General features: G+C 42.8%; 2 protein-coding genes across 3 annotated transcripts; both read right to left on the bottom strand.

The window, feature by feature from the left end:
• Positions 1-281: 281 nt before the first annotated feature.
• On the bottom strand, positions 282-9,914 carry ftsj3 (FtsJ RNA 2'-O-methyltransferase 3). Its single transcript, XM_004570245.3, has 21 exons — positions 9,728-9,914; positions 9,486-9,591; positions 8,727-8,773; positions 8,538-8,617; positions 8,299-8,398; positions 7,875-8,069; positions 7,633-7,748; positions 7,339-7,443; positions 7,126-7,226; positions 6,878-6,964; positions 6,644-6,790; positions 6,323-6,458; positions 6,000-6,193; positions 4,435-4,552; positions 4,248-4,329; positions 3,962-4,112; positions 3,697-3,794; positions 2,993-3,095; positions 1,182-1,365; positions 1,006-1,100; positions 282-914 (listed from the first exon to the last, which is right to left on the bottom strand). The coding sequence occupies exons 1-21, from the start codon at positions 9,792-9,794 to the stop codon at positions 656-658; spliced, it is 2,571 nt and encodes an 856-aa protein (XP_004570302.1). The 5' UTR covers positions 9,795-9,914; the 3' UTR covers positions 282-655.
• A 1,462-nt stretch (positions 9,915-11,376) lies between these two features.
• plaat1 (phospholipase A and acyltransferase 1) lies at positions 11,377-16,727 on the bottom strand. 2 transcript variants are annotated; one of them, XM_004570244.2, is made up of 5 exons: positions 16,597-16,727; positions 15,544-15,593; positions 15,092-15,230; positions 12,177-12,445; positions 11,377-11,567 (listed from the first exon to the last, which is right to left on the bottom strand). In XM_004570244.2, the coding sequence occupies exons 2-5, from the start codon at positions 15,568-15,570 to the stop codon at positions 11,466-11,468; spliced, it is 537 nt and encodes a 178-aa protein (XP_004570301.1). In that variant the 5' UTR covers positions 15,571-15,593; positions 16,597-16,727; the 3' UTR covers positions 11,377-11,465. The 2 variants fall into 2 exon arrangements, with proteins under 2 accessions (XP_004570301.1, XP_004570300.1); XM_004570243.2 differs by lacking the exon at positions 16,597-16,727 and adding an exon at positions 16,327-16,542.
• Between the last annotated feature and the right edge of the window lie 614 nt (positions 16,728-17,341).

Genomic DNA, 17,341 nt, shown 5'->3' on the forward strand with positions numbered 1-17,341 from the left:
TTTGGTAATAGAAATTTTAAAAATGTAGTTTATTTATTTAGGTCACAGCAGCGTTAGTGTTTCTCCAGCATGACCGAGGACACTGAGCAGATGTTTCTGTGCAGGTCAGACTTCAGGAAGTACTCGCGCCTTTTTGAAATAGAAAAGACGTCATTCATCAGGTTGAGTTCGCTTCCTGCTTGGCCTGTGCAGTCTAAGACAGATGTTTTTGCACTTTTATAGCTGTGGCTGCATTAGACAAAGGATGAAATGGTTTTTTTGTAAAATGCTTGAACAACCAATCTGAACAAAAACTTTATTGCAAAGATTGGAATTTACACGAGACAAACATTTATCAATAAACTTTTACTGCATTTTACAGTTAAGCTGTTCAGTGAATCCTCTTCCTTCCAGGGGGTTCAAGGCAAATCAGCTACATCTTCACAGAGACGTATACATAAAACCTGGATGTCATATCTCCCAGACATGTCTGAGGTCTCCAGGGCTTTAAGAAATCCAGCAAAGGTTCCAAAACAGAGACTCATGTTTATTTTGTCTGTGATACAGGAGCCAAAACTGAACCATCATAGTTCACCAAGCTCCACAAATGCTCAGTTATAACACGAGTCCAGGGAGTTGAATAATAATAACGACAAGCAGAAACTCAAATGCATTTTCATTTTCGCCCTTTACCACTCTTCACCCCTCCTTTGCCACCCTTAGCCTGTCGTCCCTTTCCGCGCTTTCCTTTGCCTCCTTTAGCGCGTTGTTCTTTTCTCTGCATTCCCCGCAAATCTTTCTTCATGCGCCCGTCCACCACCTTGAAGACTCCTTTGACACCAGGAGGCCGTCTCACCTTCTTCCCAGCACCCTTTTTGCTCACAACGTATGTTACTTCTCTCTTTTCTTTCCCCAAGCCGGCTTTCTTGTATATACTGAAAGAAACACAAACAGTATTGAAATTTTCTCCTGGGTAAAACAGCCAGTTAGTTTTGTCTTCACAGCCCCACAGATGTGACAACATACCTCTTCAGCTGAGCCATCTTCTCCCTCTCAGAGATGTCCACTGTGTTGACAACCGCTTCTGCTTTCTTCTTGGCCTGCTCCATTTTTTTCAACGTCTTGAAAAGAAACAGCGGAATTAATACATTCGGAAACACACCGATTACTTCGAAAAGCTCCTCGGGCTACAAGTGTTTTACCCTTCTCTTCTTCCTGGCCTTGGCCTCAGCAACTCGTTTGATTGGCCGAGCATTGATCTCCTTCCATTTTTGTTTGTATTCCTCCACCATCTCCTTGGTGACCGGCACCGGCCTCTTCCGGTGTTTCCGTTCATCATCGAGGAACCACTCCGGTACTTCCCACGGCTCGTCAGAGGTGGCGAACCTGAAACGGCATACACAAGGTGTTATTCGTGATCTTCACTTATTCCAGCAGGTTTAAGCCTTATTTGTCGAAAACAAATGTTAACCCGAGTATACGCATCGTTAGATGCAATCAGCAATCTGAAAGGCAGATTCTTTTCCATTAGTACCTATTGGGATTGACTCAGCAAAGTTTTAGGTCATAGTACCTGGTACCACTGCTCGACTGGGGTTCCAAGCAATCCGAGCAGATACTAAAATGTGACGCCGTCAGAGTGCGTGCCACCGATTAGCTGGTCAGTGGCGTCACTCGATGAGTCGCAAGAGCGTCTCCTTCCAAAAAATCAAAACTGCCCTTTTTGAAACCCGAAATGGCTACAAAACCCCCCCAAAAAAACAACGCCATGGTCTTAGAGTCTGCCGAAAAGCCACAGATGGAGCACCAGGTATTAGGGGCTGTGCCATTTGACCAAAATCTCCATATACCAATTTCTCATCACGACAACGATATAAATCACAAAACGGTGCATTTTCTGTAAATTCTGTGAATCTCGGGCAACTCGACCTGCATGAAGTGTGGGCGTCGTGCACCTGGAGTCGAGTGTTTTAACCGATACATAAAACTGCATTTTTTTAGACATAAGTTGTAACGGCCGCCATTTTCTTCTTGAGTATTTATTACATGGCGTGCTGCGGGGAAAAGCCATGTTCTAACGTTTGAGCCTAAGGTTTATTTTGACCACCTGACGGCTCTTTTCTTCTCATCCATAAACCCTCTCCACACTCCTTCACGTGATTCTTGCGTAGGTGGTAGAAGAGAAAAACAAGATACTGCCGTATACGGGTTTTTTGTGACACCACGAAACAAACGATAGCACATAACATGAAGCGACAGATATTTTCCTGTCAACATCCGACATATTTCATCATATAGAACAGCCCTCCCAGGTGCATCAACACTTTGACATCCACCTTTGTTATAGCGTTCGTGTTGTATACTAATAAGGTCACAGAACGCTCAGCAGCATTATTAATAATAATAATAATAATAATAATACATTTTATTTGAAAGTGCCTTTCAAAACACTCAAGGTCACTGTACATAGTAGAATAAAAGCAACATAAAAGCAAGAAGTTTACAGAATCATAAAAGCATAAGACATAAACAAATAAAATAGCAGAGTGGAGAGGTTATGTGGGATAAGCTATTTTGTACAAGTGGGTTTTGAGTTTGGACTTAAAGAGAGAGAAGGAAGAGATGTTTCTTAAATCAGGAGGTCGGGAATTCCAGAGTCGTGGAGCAGAGCAGCTGAAAGCCCTGCTCCCCATGGTGGCAAGACGGGGGGGAAGGGACGGAGAGTGAAAGGGAAGAAGAAGATCTGAGACAACGAGATGGGGCGATGATCTTGACCAGGTCAGAGAGATATGGAGGAGAGAGATGATGAATAGCCTTAAATGTGTACAAGAGTATTTTGAAATTGATGCGATATTTGACCTGGAGCCAATGAAGCTGCTGCAGGACAGGAGTGATGTGGTGGACAGAAGGGGTCCTGGAGATGATACGGGCAGCAGAGTTCATCGCTATGATGACAACCACGGACATTTGCTAGTTCTGGATTGTAATGGAAAAAGATCCAAAGCACACACACCTGTGGAAGGAGCTGTCCACCAGGTCCCTTGCCCTCTTCTTAGATGTAGCGATCTGAGTGCCGAGTGCCAGGCCTTCTGGACTCAGGATTCTAGCTTTCTTACCTAAAGAAACAGTCAGTCATCCAGAGTTACACACACACAGGCTAAAAACAGAATATAAGCTCTAAAGCATGAGATAGGACATATAGACATATCAAATATTGCTGAGATGCAATGGTGCATGTTATTTAACTTAAGAGCACTTTTATTGGAAACCATGCGGGTTATTCAAATGAGTTTTCAACCCAGCTGTGGCAGCAGCAGTGCAATACTTCAGGTTACAAAAGAGTTTAGAGGTGCAACACCAAAATGGATGGGTGCCAGCACGCAGCACCATGCAACAGGGGGCGCTCACCAAGCATGAAAACTGACTGACTCTTCCTGAAGATGGCAGACTAAAGGTTCACCACTGAGTGCAAAGATGCACTGAGGAAGAGTTTCAGCACTCGAAAACTGACAAGCAAACAATTTAGAAGATCGGAGAATTATGTGCTGCCTGGCAAAAGCATAGTTTCTTTGTAGGGCTTCAAACGTAGGGCTTAAGATGAGCTCTGTCAATTGTTCTGGAGCCCAAATGTGCATAAATAAAGAAATGTCTATATGCGACATTTAGATGATGACGAGAAGTGTTTGGGGATGCTGACGACCTCATTGTCATACTCACTGGTACTTTCGACAGGAACAACCTGGAAGTCGTCGTCATCATCGACCTCTCCTGATACTGCACCAGCCCCCCGGGCCTGCTTCATTCTGGTAATCTCCCTAAAAGGAAACCGGTGAACATGTTACCTGTATATTAGCATTAATGTTAAGAACAGTTTTAAGAAATTGGAAATATTGCAGATTTCTTTTCAGTTACGCAATCAAACTAAGCTTATTAATTATGTAACACACTGGACTAAAGAGAGCCACACTTAATGTGCTTTTACGTTTCATCATTGCTGCTGTCATCCGAGTCACTGTCACTCTCCTCTGCAGCTTCCAGTGATGGTCCTGCCTTTTCCTCCTCTGGCAGAGCAGCTTCTTGCTGCTCCTCCTCCTCCTTTATGTCTTCCTCAGCTTTCCTCTTTTTGCCTTTTCCTAGAAGTAAGAATACATACAAGGATAGCTACTAGTCCCTCACAAACACAATTTCATTTAAAGCTGTGAAAAATAACATGTATGTGAACGTGTGAGTGTGAAGACATGAACACGAGGAGGAGAAACACTTCACACCTGACTGTTTAGTCCGGAGCCACTCGGTCTGTTTGAGCTCGCTCTCTGCGTCTCCTTCGAGGCCAATCTCAGAGAAGATGCCCTACGGGTACACAAAGCACGGTGAAAGATCAGAAATCAAGTAGGAAGCAGGTGCCGCAGAAGAATACCTGAGCTTTAGATGTTGCGTTACGAGTCAAACACACACCTTGCTGAACCACAGGTCGGCCTGACGCTCCATCTTCTCATCTTTTCCCTCTAGCTCCACCACCAAGCCACCATCCTGCTCTTCATCCTCCTCCTCCTCTTGGTTGGTAAACTTTACTCTGAAAACCACAGAAATGAATCGTGAACTTTGAGGTCTTCTAGAAAGGTTGGGCTTTCTTTCTGGTAAAATAAATAAATAAACAGACTTGAGCTTCCAGGGAAAAACAGTAAGCATCAAACTTGTGGAATGACAATAACAATTCTAGTAAATCAGTCTACTTTGAGACCAACTCTGCTAAAAATAAATTTGTACTCACTGAACATGTATACTAGGGGTGGGTTTTAATAATCGATTCATTGATTAAAAGTGATTCTGGCTTGGATAACGTGATATCGATTCATTAAAATCCTGAATCGATTTTTTATATAAATGTATTTTGCCCAAAATTCCAGAATCTCAGGTGAAACGTCACAAATTTTGACAACCACCAAACATTTAAAACAGTAAATGAGAGCAGGAACACGGCTTCTGCACAAAGACGTAAACACAAAGCGCGGAGCCGCCAAAACATCAGAATCAGTGAGATGTCGCCTTTCTCACCGACGACACGGTCGGGGCTGAAAGCCGACAGCTCGCTGATTCTGATGTTTCGGCGGATCTGCGCTTTGTGTTTACGTCCTTTTTGCGCTGATTCTAAAGCTGTTAGTTTTATCTCTCTCCAAACAATATTGACTGAACCAGCAGCAAAAGAAGATCCAAACTAAGCTTCACATAAAGATCGTCATGAATTCACTGACTTTTGCTGTTTTGCTTCCACCAGGATAAAATCACACTTCATGCACAGCTCTCTCTCTCTCTCTCTCTCTTTTTCTCAGTGTACTTCAAGAACAGTTTCCCGTCTATCCCCGAAATCTGTTTTCTGCATTATTCGCTTGCTTGTTACGCACAAGTCTACCGTTGTTCGCAGGCTGTCGGCCGATGTTTTTTTCCTTTTACTTACTTCCGAAAAGAAAACCTAATTTCTGCCGTTCAACAGGCTTCTGAACAAATTTAAACTTTTTAAAATTATACAAAATGCAAAACGCTGTGTCTGTAATAAAACCGCTGTAACTTCAGAGGTAATGTTCATGTGTTGATTAATGGTTTTCTTTCGTTTCTGATGTACTGCAGAATATTTTTATAAAATCCAGGCCAGGAAAATCACCTTCATGTTTTTCTGTTTTATCTTCAGCTACTTTGACACAAAGGCCTCTGCTGTGATGCTCACACCTGTGATAAAGTCTGGAAAGTGTCAGCTTCCTTTAGATACAAAAATATGTAAATGTACTGATCTGAATTATAATATTTCTGACTGTCAAAATTTCCCAGATTTAAATCGAATTGAATCGAATCGATTCAGGACCTTGTGAATCGGAATAGAATCGATTCTAGAAATCAGTGACGATACCCAGCCCTAATGTATACATGCTATTCAGTGCTTAACACCTTTCTAAAGAGAACTCCTACAGAGCCAGGCACCACATCACCAGTACCTCAGAGTGCTTTTGCTCTGAATGGCCTCTTACTTCTTTTTTGGTGCTTTCTTTTCCAGCTCCTTTTGTCGCCGTTCCACCTCTTCCAGATCCTCGTCATCCAAATCAGATGCCAGTGACATTTTATCTGCATCATCGCCATCTTCATCGGAGAGGTGAAAATCATCGTCTTCATCTACCAGAGTGTCCGCTGCCTTCATGTCCCCCTTTGATATGTCAACAAGCACCTGAGGGACCGAGAAATTAACATGAAGCCGCTTCTCAGTGATAAAGCTCGTGGGACTTGAACTCTGTGGGAATCAGCGGTATTCTGATCTTGAGTTTGGTGCTTTTGGGAAGCAGCGTGTGACGTTTACCTTTTTCTTCTTGATGGAGACGAGAGAGAACAAGGACGAGTCCTCAGTGGAGGCGATGGACACACCCGGTAGATCCATCTTCAGCTCCACTCTCTCTCTCTGCTTCCGCTGCTCCTTCAGCAGTTTCCTCTTCTTCCTGCCAAATCAGCAAGAGACAGTTTCTTGGTTTGCCCCTACAACTGCATCCGTGGCAAAAGCTAAGAGGTGAAACTAAAAGTAAAGTGTTGCTTCTCTTTAAGGCAAGATGTACCTATCAAGACAAAGTAGGAAAGATGAGGAATTAATGTCACCGAAAACACAAAAAACTAAAGCGGTTCATACCGTTTGAGCTCAGCCACCTCCTCAGCTTTCAGCTCTGCCAGCTTTTTCACCATTTCTTCCTCCTCGTTGTCCTCACCCTCCTCCTCTTCATCCTCCTTCTTTCCTGCTTCTTCCTCTGAATTGCTCCCTTCTTCATCCGAGCTTAAGCTAAAAACAATGTAGAGATGATTTATGTGTGACACACTTTAACAAAGATTTAATATTTAAATTGCTTTTTCTTTTCTTTTTTTAAACCTGATCTCCTGGTCGAGCTGCTTAGCCTCGTCTTTCAGTTTCTTAGCTAGGTATCTCCTCAGCTTGGACCTCCAGTTCAGCAGCAGGCTGCAAACGTGAGAAAAGACATGCAAACACGGCCCGTGTTAACAACACTTCATGCTACAACACGTTCTCACACCATCTGATGTATGTGATGTGCAAGCACAGTAAAGTAGCAGCAGCTTACTAAAGCACAAACGTGGCGAGTGAGAGATGGAAAAGCTCACCGGAGTTCTTTGCGGCCCAGGACTTTGATGTCACGACAACACTCCTTTATTTCATTGCTGGTTGCTGAGTGAAACTCCAGATCAGGATTGTTGAAGGTGATCTGAATGAGACAGAGCAAGAAAAGCACGAGTTTTCTTCTTAGTTCTTATTCTTAACAGGACTGTCTCAAAGCCCCCCCCACACACACACACACACAAACAAAAAAAGCTCACCTCACTGGCTTTTCCCAGAAAGTCGACTGGGTTCTCGGCTTTCAGAAAATCGGTCACCATGAAACTGTGGTAGAGCGTCAGATCTCCATCTGTATATCCCTCCGCCTGCAACAGAAGAAGAGCTGCTTCATCACTGATGGTTCATTTCTGGGCTCAAATGTGCCTTAAAGTAAGTCTTAAACCTTGTGACTGATAAATAAAACAAAGTGTTTAAAAGCTAAAACTTTTCATAACAGGCAATCACAGCCAGCTCTGACATGCTTATCGTGACCAAACACTTGTCAGTATACATGCCTTTGGCTTCTTTACAGGGATCAGCTCCTTCACAGTTTTGGCCTGCACCTCCACCTCTTTGAATGCATACTTGGGGTCAAAGAACTTGCTGTCGATTTTGTCCGGGGCAACAAAACCTGATGATGACGACAATGGGGGAGGTTTAGGTGAGGTTTAGTCAAGAACAAGGTCAAAATTAAGGTCATTATTTATTGTCTTCAAAAAGCGAATGAAATAATAAAGGTTGTGCTAATGACACCGACCCTGACAGATGACAAAGATCTCAGCAGACTCATTCCTGGATGCCTGCGGTTTGGTGGCCTGCACCTTCTTGAAGAACTGCTGGAAGATCCAAAGCAGAGGCTGGTAGTCTTTGGAGCGAAACACCTTGGTGACAAAGGTGCCTCCTTTGGTAAGAAACTCACAGGCCAACTTCAGAGCCATGAGAGTCAGGTGAGCTGTGGGTGAAAAAGGGAGGATTTCAAAATTAGATTTAAATACCAAATACTGTGGAAAATGGACATGAACTAGTTTAGGCACAACAGAGACACAAAATCAAAGAGTGGTAAGGATGTATCAAAAAAGAACCCCTTACAATCCTCTTCAACCAAATTAAATCATTTTGGACATATTGTGCGAATGCTGTTTTACTGCAGTCTGATCTCTAGACGTTTTGTCTCGACTCACCTTGGGAAAAGGCATCGTGCTGCCAGTTAGCTCCCACATTTGGGGCTCCATCGTTTAACACAACATCCACTTTCCAAGTCTGAAGCTCCTTTCTGAGAGACTGTACAACGGAAAGAGTGTCTCATCAGTTAAAACCATGTCACAAACATAGCGTTGGCTGTCCACATCTGTACTGTTGAAATATCATCTCTGATTTTATGTTTTTTCAGTGATGCTGTGAACAGCAGCAGCTTTCTCACCTGTCTGCATTTCTCAGTGGTGATGTCTTCTTGAAGTGTCACCACGTTGGGGATGGGTTTAATGGGGACCAAGTCAACACCTGAGAAGAAGAAACCACTCTTATGGGGAAGTATTGTCACACACATTACAGCTGCTTTAGAAGCATAACAGAAACAGAGCCATTTATCATTGGAGAAATTTGCACTCACCGATAATCAGACTTGAAACAGGCATAAACTTAGACGCTACCTGCAACCTGGAAAAGGAGATTTTGAATTCAACTTTGATTATTTTGCATAGTACAAATCACTCATTTATCCGTTTTCGCTTCCGTCATGACGTATTGTACCGTAATGTCATTTCTGTAAAGCTCGTGCATTTTATCTTGTAATCACAGCAAAAGAAAGTCTGTGATTATAGTGAACCAGAGTCGTGCTCACCAGAGAGGAGGTCGAGGTTGGTCACACACGGTCCTAAGTTAATGCAACTTTACACAAACTGCAACTGTACAATCACCAGTCAGCTCCTCTTCCCTGACTTTCACCCCCTACTTTCTCCCCTCTCCCCCATACTGTCATTATATTAATGCTGCTATCCTGTATATATCGTACTTACTATTGTTTGAGTACTTGCGATTATTTTATTGTACTTTTTATATTTTACATTTATATTTATTATTTATCTTGCACCAAGGGAGTGGCACTCCAATTTCGTTGTACTCTGTACAATGACAATAAAGGCTATTCTATTCTAACACTTCTGTCAACGTGGTCGCTGTTTTCTCTTCTCTCTGTCCCTGACTCAGCTGCCACTTGTTATAACAAAGACCTTTGGTGATCGTTCAAATGTGACAGAAGCGAATGACCAAAGACTGCAAAGTGGTCAACTGGCCAGCTTCCCCCCAGAGGGGTTACTTCTTTTCCTTTTGTTACCACACACGACGGCATGTCTGGTGACGGGATGCTTACCACCCTCCAGGTGCAGCGCACAGATCCACCAGAGCTCGGGCTTTCTGCAGAAACTGGAACTTACGGTTAAGCTGGATCAGTTTGAAGGAGGAACGAGAGCGATAACCTAAAAATTACACAAAAGAGGAGATTTAAAAGATTGCCAGCAGTCTGCAACCCACACTTTATATCGATCGGAGCTTTAGCCTGCTAATGCTAATATCACGACAGTCTCGAGCTCATGTTGTTTTCCGGTACTCTACCTGTTTCTTTGGCCAGGTGGTAGAATTTATCTTTCCGGGTCTTTCCGACCTTAAGTTTCTTCCCCATATTTGCTGCTTTACTTTTACGCCGGACCTTAACACACAGATATGTCACACACTCAAAACACCCCTCTGCCTATGAAAACAGCACGTGTACACGTGCCGGCGCAGGACTACGACGTCACACTTCTTCTTCTTCTTCGGATTTGTTTGTTAGTTTCGCGCATGTTTCGCCACCTGCTGTTAACAACACATTACTACGATATCTTAAATAAAATGCATTATTATTATTATTAATATCCATCCATCCATTCGCTTCCGCTTATTCTTTTCAGGGTCGCGGGGGGCGCTGGAGCCTATCCCAGCTGTCATAGGGCGAGAGGCAGGGTACACCCTGGACAGGTCGCCAGTCTGTCGCAGGGCCAACACACAGGGACAGACAACCATTCACACTCACATTCATTCGCACATAGTGACAATTTGGATTAACCTATCCCCACAAGCTGCATGTCTTTGGATGGTGGGAGGAAGCCAGAGTACCCGGAGGGAACCCACGCAAACACGGGGAGAACATGCAAACTCCACACAGAAAGACCCCGGCCTGATGTTGGAATTGAACTCAGGACCTTCCTGCTGTGCGGTAACAGTGCTAACCACCGTGCCACTGATTATAATAATAATTATTATTATTATCATTATTATTATTAATGCCGTTGCTGCTATAAATATATCCAGTTATATGGACAAGATTAGTACTAGACACACAAAAATAGCTCATGTTTATGAATTGCTATTGAGGGAGAAGGACTGTTCTTGTCATGCATACAGGCGATCGTGGCTCAAGAGTTGGGAGTTCGTCTTGTAATCAGAAGGTTGCCGGTTCGAGCCCCGACTCCGACAGTCTCGGTCGGTGTGTCCTTGGGCAAGACACTTCATCTGTTGCCCACTGGTGGTGGTCAAAGGGCGCCAGTGTCCGGCAGCCTTGCCTCTGTCAGTGCGCCCCAGGGCAGCTGTGGCTACAATGTAGCTGCCATCACCTGTGGGTGGATGACTGGATGTAGTGTAAAGTGCTTTGGGGTCCTTAGGGACTAAGTAAAGTGCTATAAAAATACAGGCCATTTACCATGGCAGTCTGAGCAATGTAAAATAAGACTGTAATTCATTCATTCAACAACTCTCCATTACCCATTATTTGCTTTCATCTAATGGCATCACTCTTTACAGATCAAAAATTAATTAAGTGAAAATAACACACCATGCTTGGTTTGCTGAAATTACAGAAAACAGGGATCCACAGTATTTACTATGGCCTATACTGGTGTCCAGCATGCTTATAGTTTTTCAGTTACAAAGGTGATGATACATTTCTGTCCATCCATCTCTTTAGGACCTAATCCCAGCTGCTATAGGGCGGGGTACACCCTGGACAGGTCACCCATCTGTCGCAAAGAGACAGACAACTATTCACACCTACAGGCAATTTAGATTCACCAACCTAACCCCATCAAACTATGATTAATGCTCCATGGGTTAAAAAAAATAATTTGGTCAAATAATTCACAACTCCTGCCTACAACAAAGACTGGATCAACAAACAACTGCGGCCATATTGTAATGGTATATGGGGTTTGTTAATAAACATAACATCATTTTTTAAATCTTTATCAATGTTTATTTTGTTATTTTTTATCACAGCCAAATGAATTTAGGGAAAACACTTTAGTGAAGACTACAGCTGTCAGAAAGGCCTGTTTCTGGACCGTGTGTTGATCAGTCCCAGGACAGAGAAGGCACTGGCTGCTGCCGTCACCAAACTGATGGCCCCAATGGCTCGTGAAGCCTGTGGAGACAAGAAGGAGGGGCAGGGCGTGGACTGCGGGTTAGAATAGGAGCAGCAGAGGCTGATTGATTTTATTGCATATTTACAATACAGCATGATTCCAAACTTAACAAGACTAACTCATTAGTCTGTAACTCAGATTTGCCTAACTTATAAGAGGAAGCAGGCAACAACACATTTATTTACAGTAAACCTTTTTTTCCCGTAAACTCTTTTGAGCTGATTATTTAATTCAAAGCTGATTTGTTGTGTAAAGATTAAGGCTTTGGCAGGATGTATTTGGCTCTTAAACATAGCTTTAAAGTAGATTTGGATGTCGTTGTTTTCAATACAGAACATGGTCATAATTAAAGCAATTATAAGATTATATGTGGGTGAAAAATAGAATTATAAATTATATTTTGGGACAAAGTATCATGTTTTCATTTTAGTGGTATAGTAGAGCCCTAGGATGGATAAATCCCTGATGTTAAGGTTCACTCTGATTTGCCACTTTGGTCAATGTTTTTAAATGTCTGACAATGTGAGACTATGACAGGGCCAATGTTTTGGATTTATTAGTCGCTTTTAGTGACACACCAGACAGAAGCAGAACAAACAGTGAGAGACCTGCTCAGACACCCCCTCCCCGTAACGAAGAAGGGTAACGAAGTGCTCGCAGTTGCTCCCCAGCAAGTCATAAGAGACCTCCTGGCCAATGAGGACTTGTGCCCGCTGGATGATTTCACAGACAGGGAGGGGTGTGTGGTTGTGGTCATACTTGTTGTTGACACGGTAGGAATCACTTCCCACTACCTCCTTCAGTAGCTGCATGCGTACCACTGCCTTCCTGCTGAAGACAGACTTCACACTGGACATGGCGGCTGCCTGGCTCTCATCTGTGGGAAAGGAGAGATGATTTAAATTGTCAAAGGGAAGAGAAGAAAGACTCTTCTGTAGGCTAAGGCTAATGACGCCAGACTTAAAGACCAGATATAAACACATTAGCACAATGAAGCTGGAGAATGAATGCTAACCTTTTTTCCACTCGATAAAAGTTAACGTGAGGGTTCCCGATGTTTAGAGACAAATGCAATCACAGGATGCTGTAAATGGACCAAACTTCAGTCAAGAGAACAACTGAGCTGTACGTTTTCATTTTTTTTAAATCTCTCAGTCAGAACATACTCTATCATGTTTAGGTGGAAACTAGCGAGCTAACCTCCTGCTAACTTCAAACTCAGTTAAATTTCATAACTTCTGTTTTCATGGATGCCTGGATGTTAAACTGAATTGTTACACCTGGTAAAGCAGCTGATCATTTTATTAAGATGAAAGAATTTAGACAGTTTGTAACGCTGAGTTATACCGCAGTGTTCATTTGACTTTGGGACCTGAAGCGGAGTTTGGACCCAGAAACAGCTAATGACATCAGACTAAAAGACCGGATAGAAATGGGGACGTTTTCAAGTATGAAACAGGGGGAGGGGATGCCAACATCTGCAGATAACAGGGGCCACACGCTTGTCAAAAAAGGGTAAAAACAAGTTTTGGTTATAAGGGGGTGAAAATTGTGATATGTTATCCCAGCCCGTTTCACAGTGAATGCAGTTCACTATGAAAAAGGACATTTTTACAGGACTCTGGGTGTATTTGTGAAAAAGTAAGAACATCCTCTCTCTTTCCCTGGAAAATGCACATAATCATCAAAAAGTGTGAGCACCTCTATAAAGTTTCTGCAGTTTGCTGGCCTGGAGCATTCAGATGTGTGTAAACACGATCCTACAATATTCCCAGGAGTGCACATCATAGCCCCACGATCACCCAAGAGCTACATCTCAGACTAAAGGCTTCAGTCTGCATGTTGAATGTTAAAATTCATGACAGCTAGAAAAATACTGAACCAGTATGAATAGTTTGCCAAGATAAAGCCTCTTTTCTCTAAAAATGAGCACGACAGGAGAGTTTAGGCTTGCAAAGCTGCATCTGGAACAATGGCCCTCACTTACTAACAGTGCATACACAAAAATGTGTGCATGATTTATGGATACAAACATTTCATGCACAAATCAGTGATTTATCAGTATTTTCATACCTGAATTTGTTTACATGTTACATGTTACTAGTCACTGCACAGTGGCGTCAGAGTGGGTATTTCAGTTTAACAGGTCAACAAAGTTGTATTGTATTCATTTTTAACCTCCTTTCACTCTTCCTTCAATTATTTGATAAACGACATCTCAGGAGTTATGAAGTGCCCAGACCTTAGTGAAATAAACAAAGCTAAAATTAATTTGAATTCAATTCAATTCAATTCAATAAAACTTTATTGATCCTGAAGGTTGACCCCGAAGGAAATTGGGTTAAGGCTGCCGACCTTTGCCAGCGCCATCTTACCCTCCGACCATACATACATTAGACAAACATCACATGGGGAAGACAGGTCAGAGAGGTATAACAATGGAAAATGCACAACATGAGGAAAGACGAGGAGAAAAAATAACTCCCCCCAGACTGAGCTCCAACAGGAAGATCAGTTTGAGAACAGAAAAAAACACCTCAGCACATGAATCATCACATCTCACAACATAAAGACATGAGCTTCGAAGGCGTTTGGAGGGGGTGGGGGGTGAGTGTAGGTCTGTGTCAGTGTACATGCGTGTGTGTGCGTTTTCCATGTTCAACCGAGAGAAAGTGTCCCTTCACCCGGTTATGCAAAAGTCAACAATCTTCGATCAGCGCGGATGGCCTTGAAGGAAGGTTGTTGTTCCAGTCAGCTTCAACCTTGGCAGGCCTTCAGCTGGTGCCAGTGGGATGGCCGTATGAGTGAAGATGGTGAATATTTAGTGCGAACAACTGCATCCAATTTTACAATTGGTCTAATGTCCGTCACTGGTCACCAATTCTCTCAATTCCCGTTGTTCTTCTCCAAGATCGTATCCATATTGAGTTCAAAACACAGTCTGAGTACTCACTGCCCTGCCCATCGTCTATCACGTCGGCCAGCCTTGTGGGATTTTGAACAGCTGTAGCTGCTTCTTGTACTTCGATAAGCCAGGTCTGAGCCAGCTCCAGTCAGCCAGAACGCTGTTATCATGGTTCTGAATTGGTAGATGTCGTTCATTGTCCTCCATCGAGAGTGTCGCCAGACAAACGATGCAACCGACCATCGAGTATCCGGCAGCAAATGTCTCCGCAGGACAATCGGGCTCTCCCAAGCCCAGGAAGGTGTCAATTCCGCTACGGGACCAGTTGATCAAATCCATAATTCTTTCGGTTTTAGAGAACAAGACTGAGAAACTCTTTGAGGGTTAGAAAGCGAGACTATACAAAAGACATGAGAAGCCAAGCAGGAAAGATAAGGGAGAGGGAGAAGAATGCGACCGCCTCCGTCAAGAGCCAAGAGAGAACTATTCTCTAATTTAATTAAGCATCAGGATGTAGTTTGTAATGTGAGCCTTTTAACCTCAGTCTAAAACATGACAGGTTTATGTCAGATTTGTGAGGATAGCCGCAAGTTTTACGTTAGAAACTCTTTTACTGACCAACAGGAGTTAAGTTGATGATGTAACCATCTCCCAGGTAGAGAGCCCAATGCTGATAGGCTGGTCTGAAAATCTCAATGAGGTCACCAGGCTGGGGGTCACCAGAGAGGGCAGGAAGGTCCAGCTCATTAGAGGCCATCTACACAGAGAGCCACAGAGAGACATACATGCTTAAAAGGACATTTAAATAACAAAAATAACAGAAATATTTAGTTGATAGAATATTTGTCATTTTAGAAAATGTGAAATCTGTAACACACTTGCAAAATGTGAAGTCTTTCTCACTAGATTTGAGAAATCTTATCGCTGCTACATGATTACAGATTATATAATTATTACTGATAAGGAAAAACTGCTGCTAGAGTGACCGCTCACTCATATGTGTATCCCTCTCTGCTGTCATTCAATCCCCAAAACACACATGGCTAACGCACATTATCCAGCAAACTTACATTAGAGTTTTGTAGTTGTTTATCCATCCCACATCATGCTTCCACAAATTCTAAGAAGAGAAGAAGAACAGAGAGAAAATCCTTTCAATTCAGCTGATAAATACAAACTGCTTTTACACCAAGAGATGGAGAAATTCCACTTTCCTTTCCTAGTCTGATAAGATTCGAAAGGGAAAATAACAAAATTCCCAGAGCAAGAAAATGCTAGATAAAACACAATGTAAAGGTCACCCATACATACACGCACGCACAATACACACCAGCTCGCACAGACAATACGCACATGAGCTCTTGTTTCACCTGTGCTGCCACAATAGCAGCAGCACAAAAGGGAAGCTGACAGAAAATAGTTTGAGCACAGGTTATTTCACACAGGAAAAAAATATTTCACCTGTCATTTCATGTCTTTAATTCCCTCTCTCTCTTATTTTTCTTTCCTGGATGATAATGATTACAGTGTGAATATTTCCCAAGGTCAGAGTTTAATGTTGAATAAAATTTCACTTGGATGGCATGAAATCAATATCTGCCTGGGCGAGCAGCTGCTATATCCATCTCATTATTAATGTATGGTGCCCAAGACACATTGAAAATAAGTGTCCATACATTATTCACCAAATCAAAACCGCATCAGCATCTGAGAGCTGCCACAAATACAGAAACATACATGTATAAAGTCATGTGACAGAAGTATATTGTAATAACTAAATCGAGGTTACAGACCAAATAGGCAACACTGAGCAAACATTTTAAAGAGAAAAGGCGTCCAAGAGTAGTACTTACTCAAACACCAGCAGCTTTTTCTTCCTCACCATTTTAATTCCCCATCATAAATTCACACAAAACCATAAAGAAATTCAAGAGAAGAGAAAAAAAGAGGTTCGAACACGAGTTCCTGAGAGGATGAGCAGATTTTGAATATCTCAAAGCAAAATGAGAGGCTGGAGGTCCTGGTGGAGGTATTTCACTGTCCGCTGTGCTGACTGATAGCAGTTTGTCCCAGCTGTCAAAGTGACACACACATATAAACACGCACACACAGGCATTTCCTACCTGCTTTTGTCCCATTCAGAAGGAGCTGTTTGCACATATATAGCTGGTTTCAGATTAACTCTGTCTGATCACTGTTCCTGGAAACTGACAGATGCACAAAATATCTTACATCGTGGAGTTTAGGTACAACACCTGGTGGACTGGTGTCAGAATAACAACCTGTCTCTAAATGTTCAGAAGACTTAAGAGATGGTTGTTAACTTCAGGAAGAGCTCAATGGCCCACACCCCACTGCACATCAACGGATCTGCTGTTGAGATGGTCATCAGTGTGAAGTTCCTGGGTGTGCACATATCAGCTGACCTCTCCTGGAACCTGAACACAACCACCATCATGAGGAAAGCCCAACAACGTCTTCACTTTCTTAGAATCAGAATCAGAATACTTTATTAATCCCGAAGGAAATTAGGGTTACAGCAGGCAGCACGCTAATGGCACATGCACACTTACAAAGGAACCTTCTGACCAACTTTACACAAACATCACATTGGGGAGACATGTCAGAAAGGTAGGCTGATAGGAAAAAAACAACGAAAATACATAACATGAGGTAAGAGGAGGAGAAAAAAAACTCCACTCAGACTGAGCTCCTAGTGGGAGAACAGTTTGATAACAGAAAAAACACCTCAGCACAAAAAGCACATGACTATCAATACACCATAGAAACACAAGACAAGCAACAGGGGCGGGTAAAGGGTGAGAGAGAGCCGGTGTAGACAGCGCATCCGGTCCTGCAGCATGTCTG

Source organism: Maylandia zebra, linkage group LG23, assembly GCF_041146795.1.
Source record: "Maylandia zebra isolate NMK-2024a linkage group LG23, Mzebra_GT3a, whole genome shotgun sequence".
Taxonomy (NCBI): Eukaryota; Metazoa; Chordata; class Actinopteri; order Cichliformes; family Cichlidae; genus Maylandia; species Maylandia zebra.

Bases quoted from the DNA above. Each gene is read 5' to 3' on its own strand.
- ftsj3 (XM_004570245.3), bottom strand. From the start codon at position 9,794: ATGGGGAAGAAACTTAAGGTCGGAAAGACCCGGAAAGATAAATTCTAC. The intron at 7,749-7,874 runs GTCGGTGTCATT...CGTCATCATCAG, and splicing joins GATCTTTGTCATCTGTCAGG to GTTTTGTTGCCCCGGACAAA. The intron at 4,553-5,999 runs GTAAGAGGCCAT...TGTGGTTTTCAG, and splicing joins AAGAAAGCACCAAAAAAGAA to AGTAAAGTTTACCAACCAAG.
- plaat1 (XM_004570244.2), bottom strand. From the start codon at position 15,570: ATGGATAAACAACTACAAAACTCTAAT. The intron at 15,231-15,543 runs GTAAGTTTGCTG...CTCTCTGTGTAG, and splicing joins AACAACTACAAAACTCTAAT to ATGGCCTCTAATGAGCTGGA. The intron at 12,446-15,091 runs GTCAGTAAAAGA...CCTTTCCCACAG, and splicing joins CATCAACTTAACTCCTGTTG to ATGAGAGCCAGGCAGCCGCC.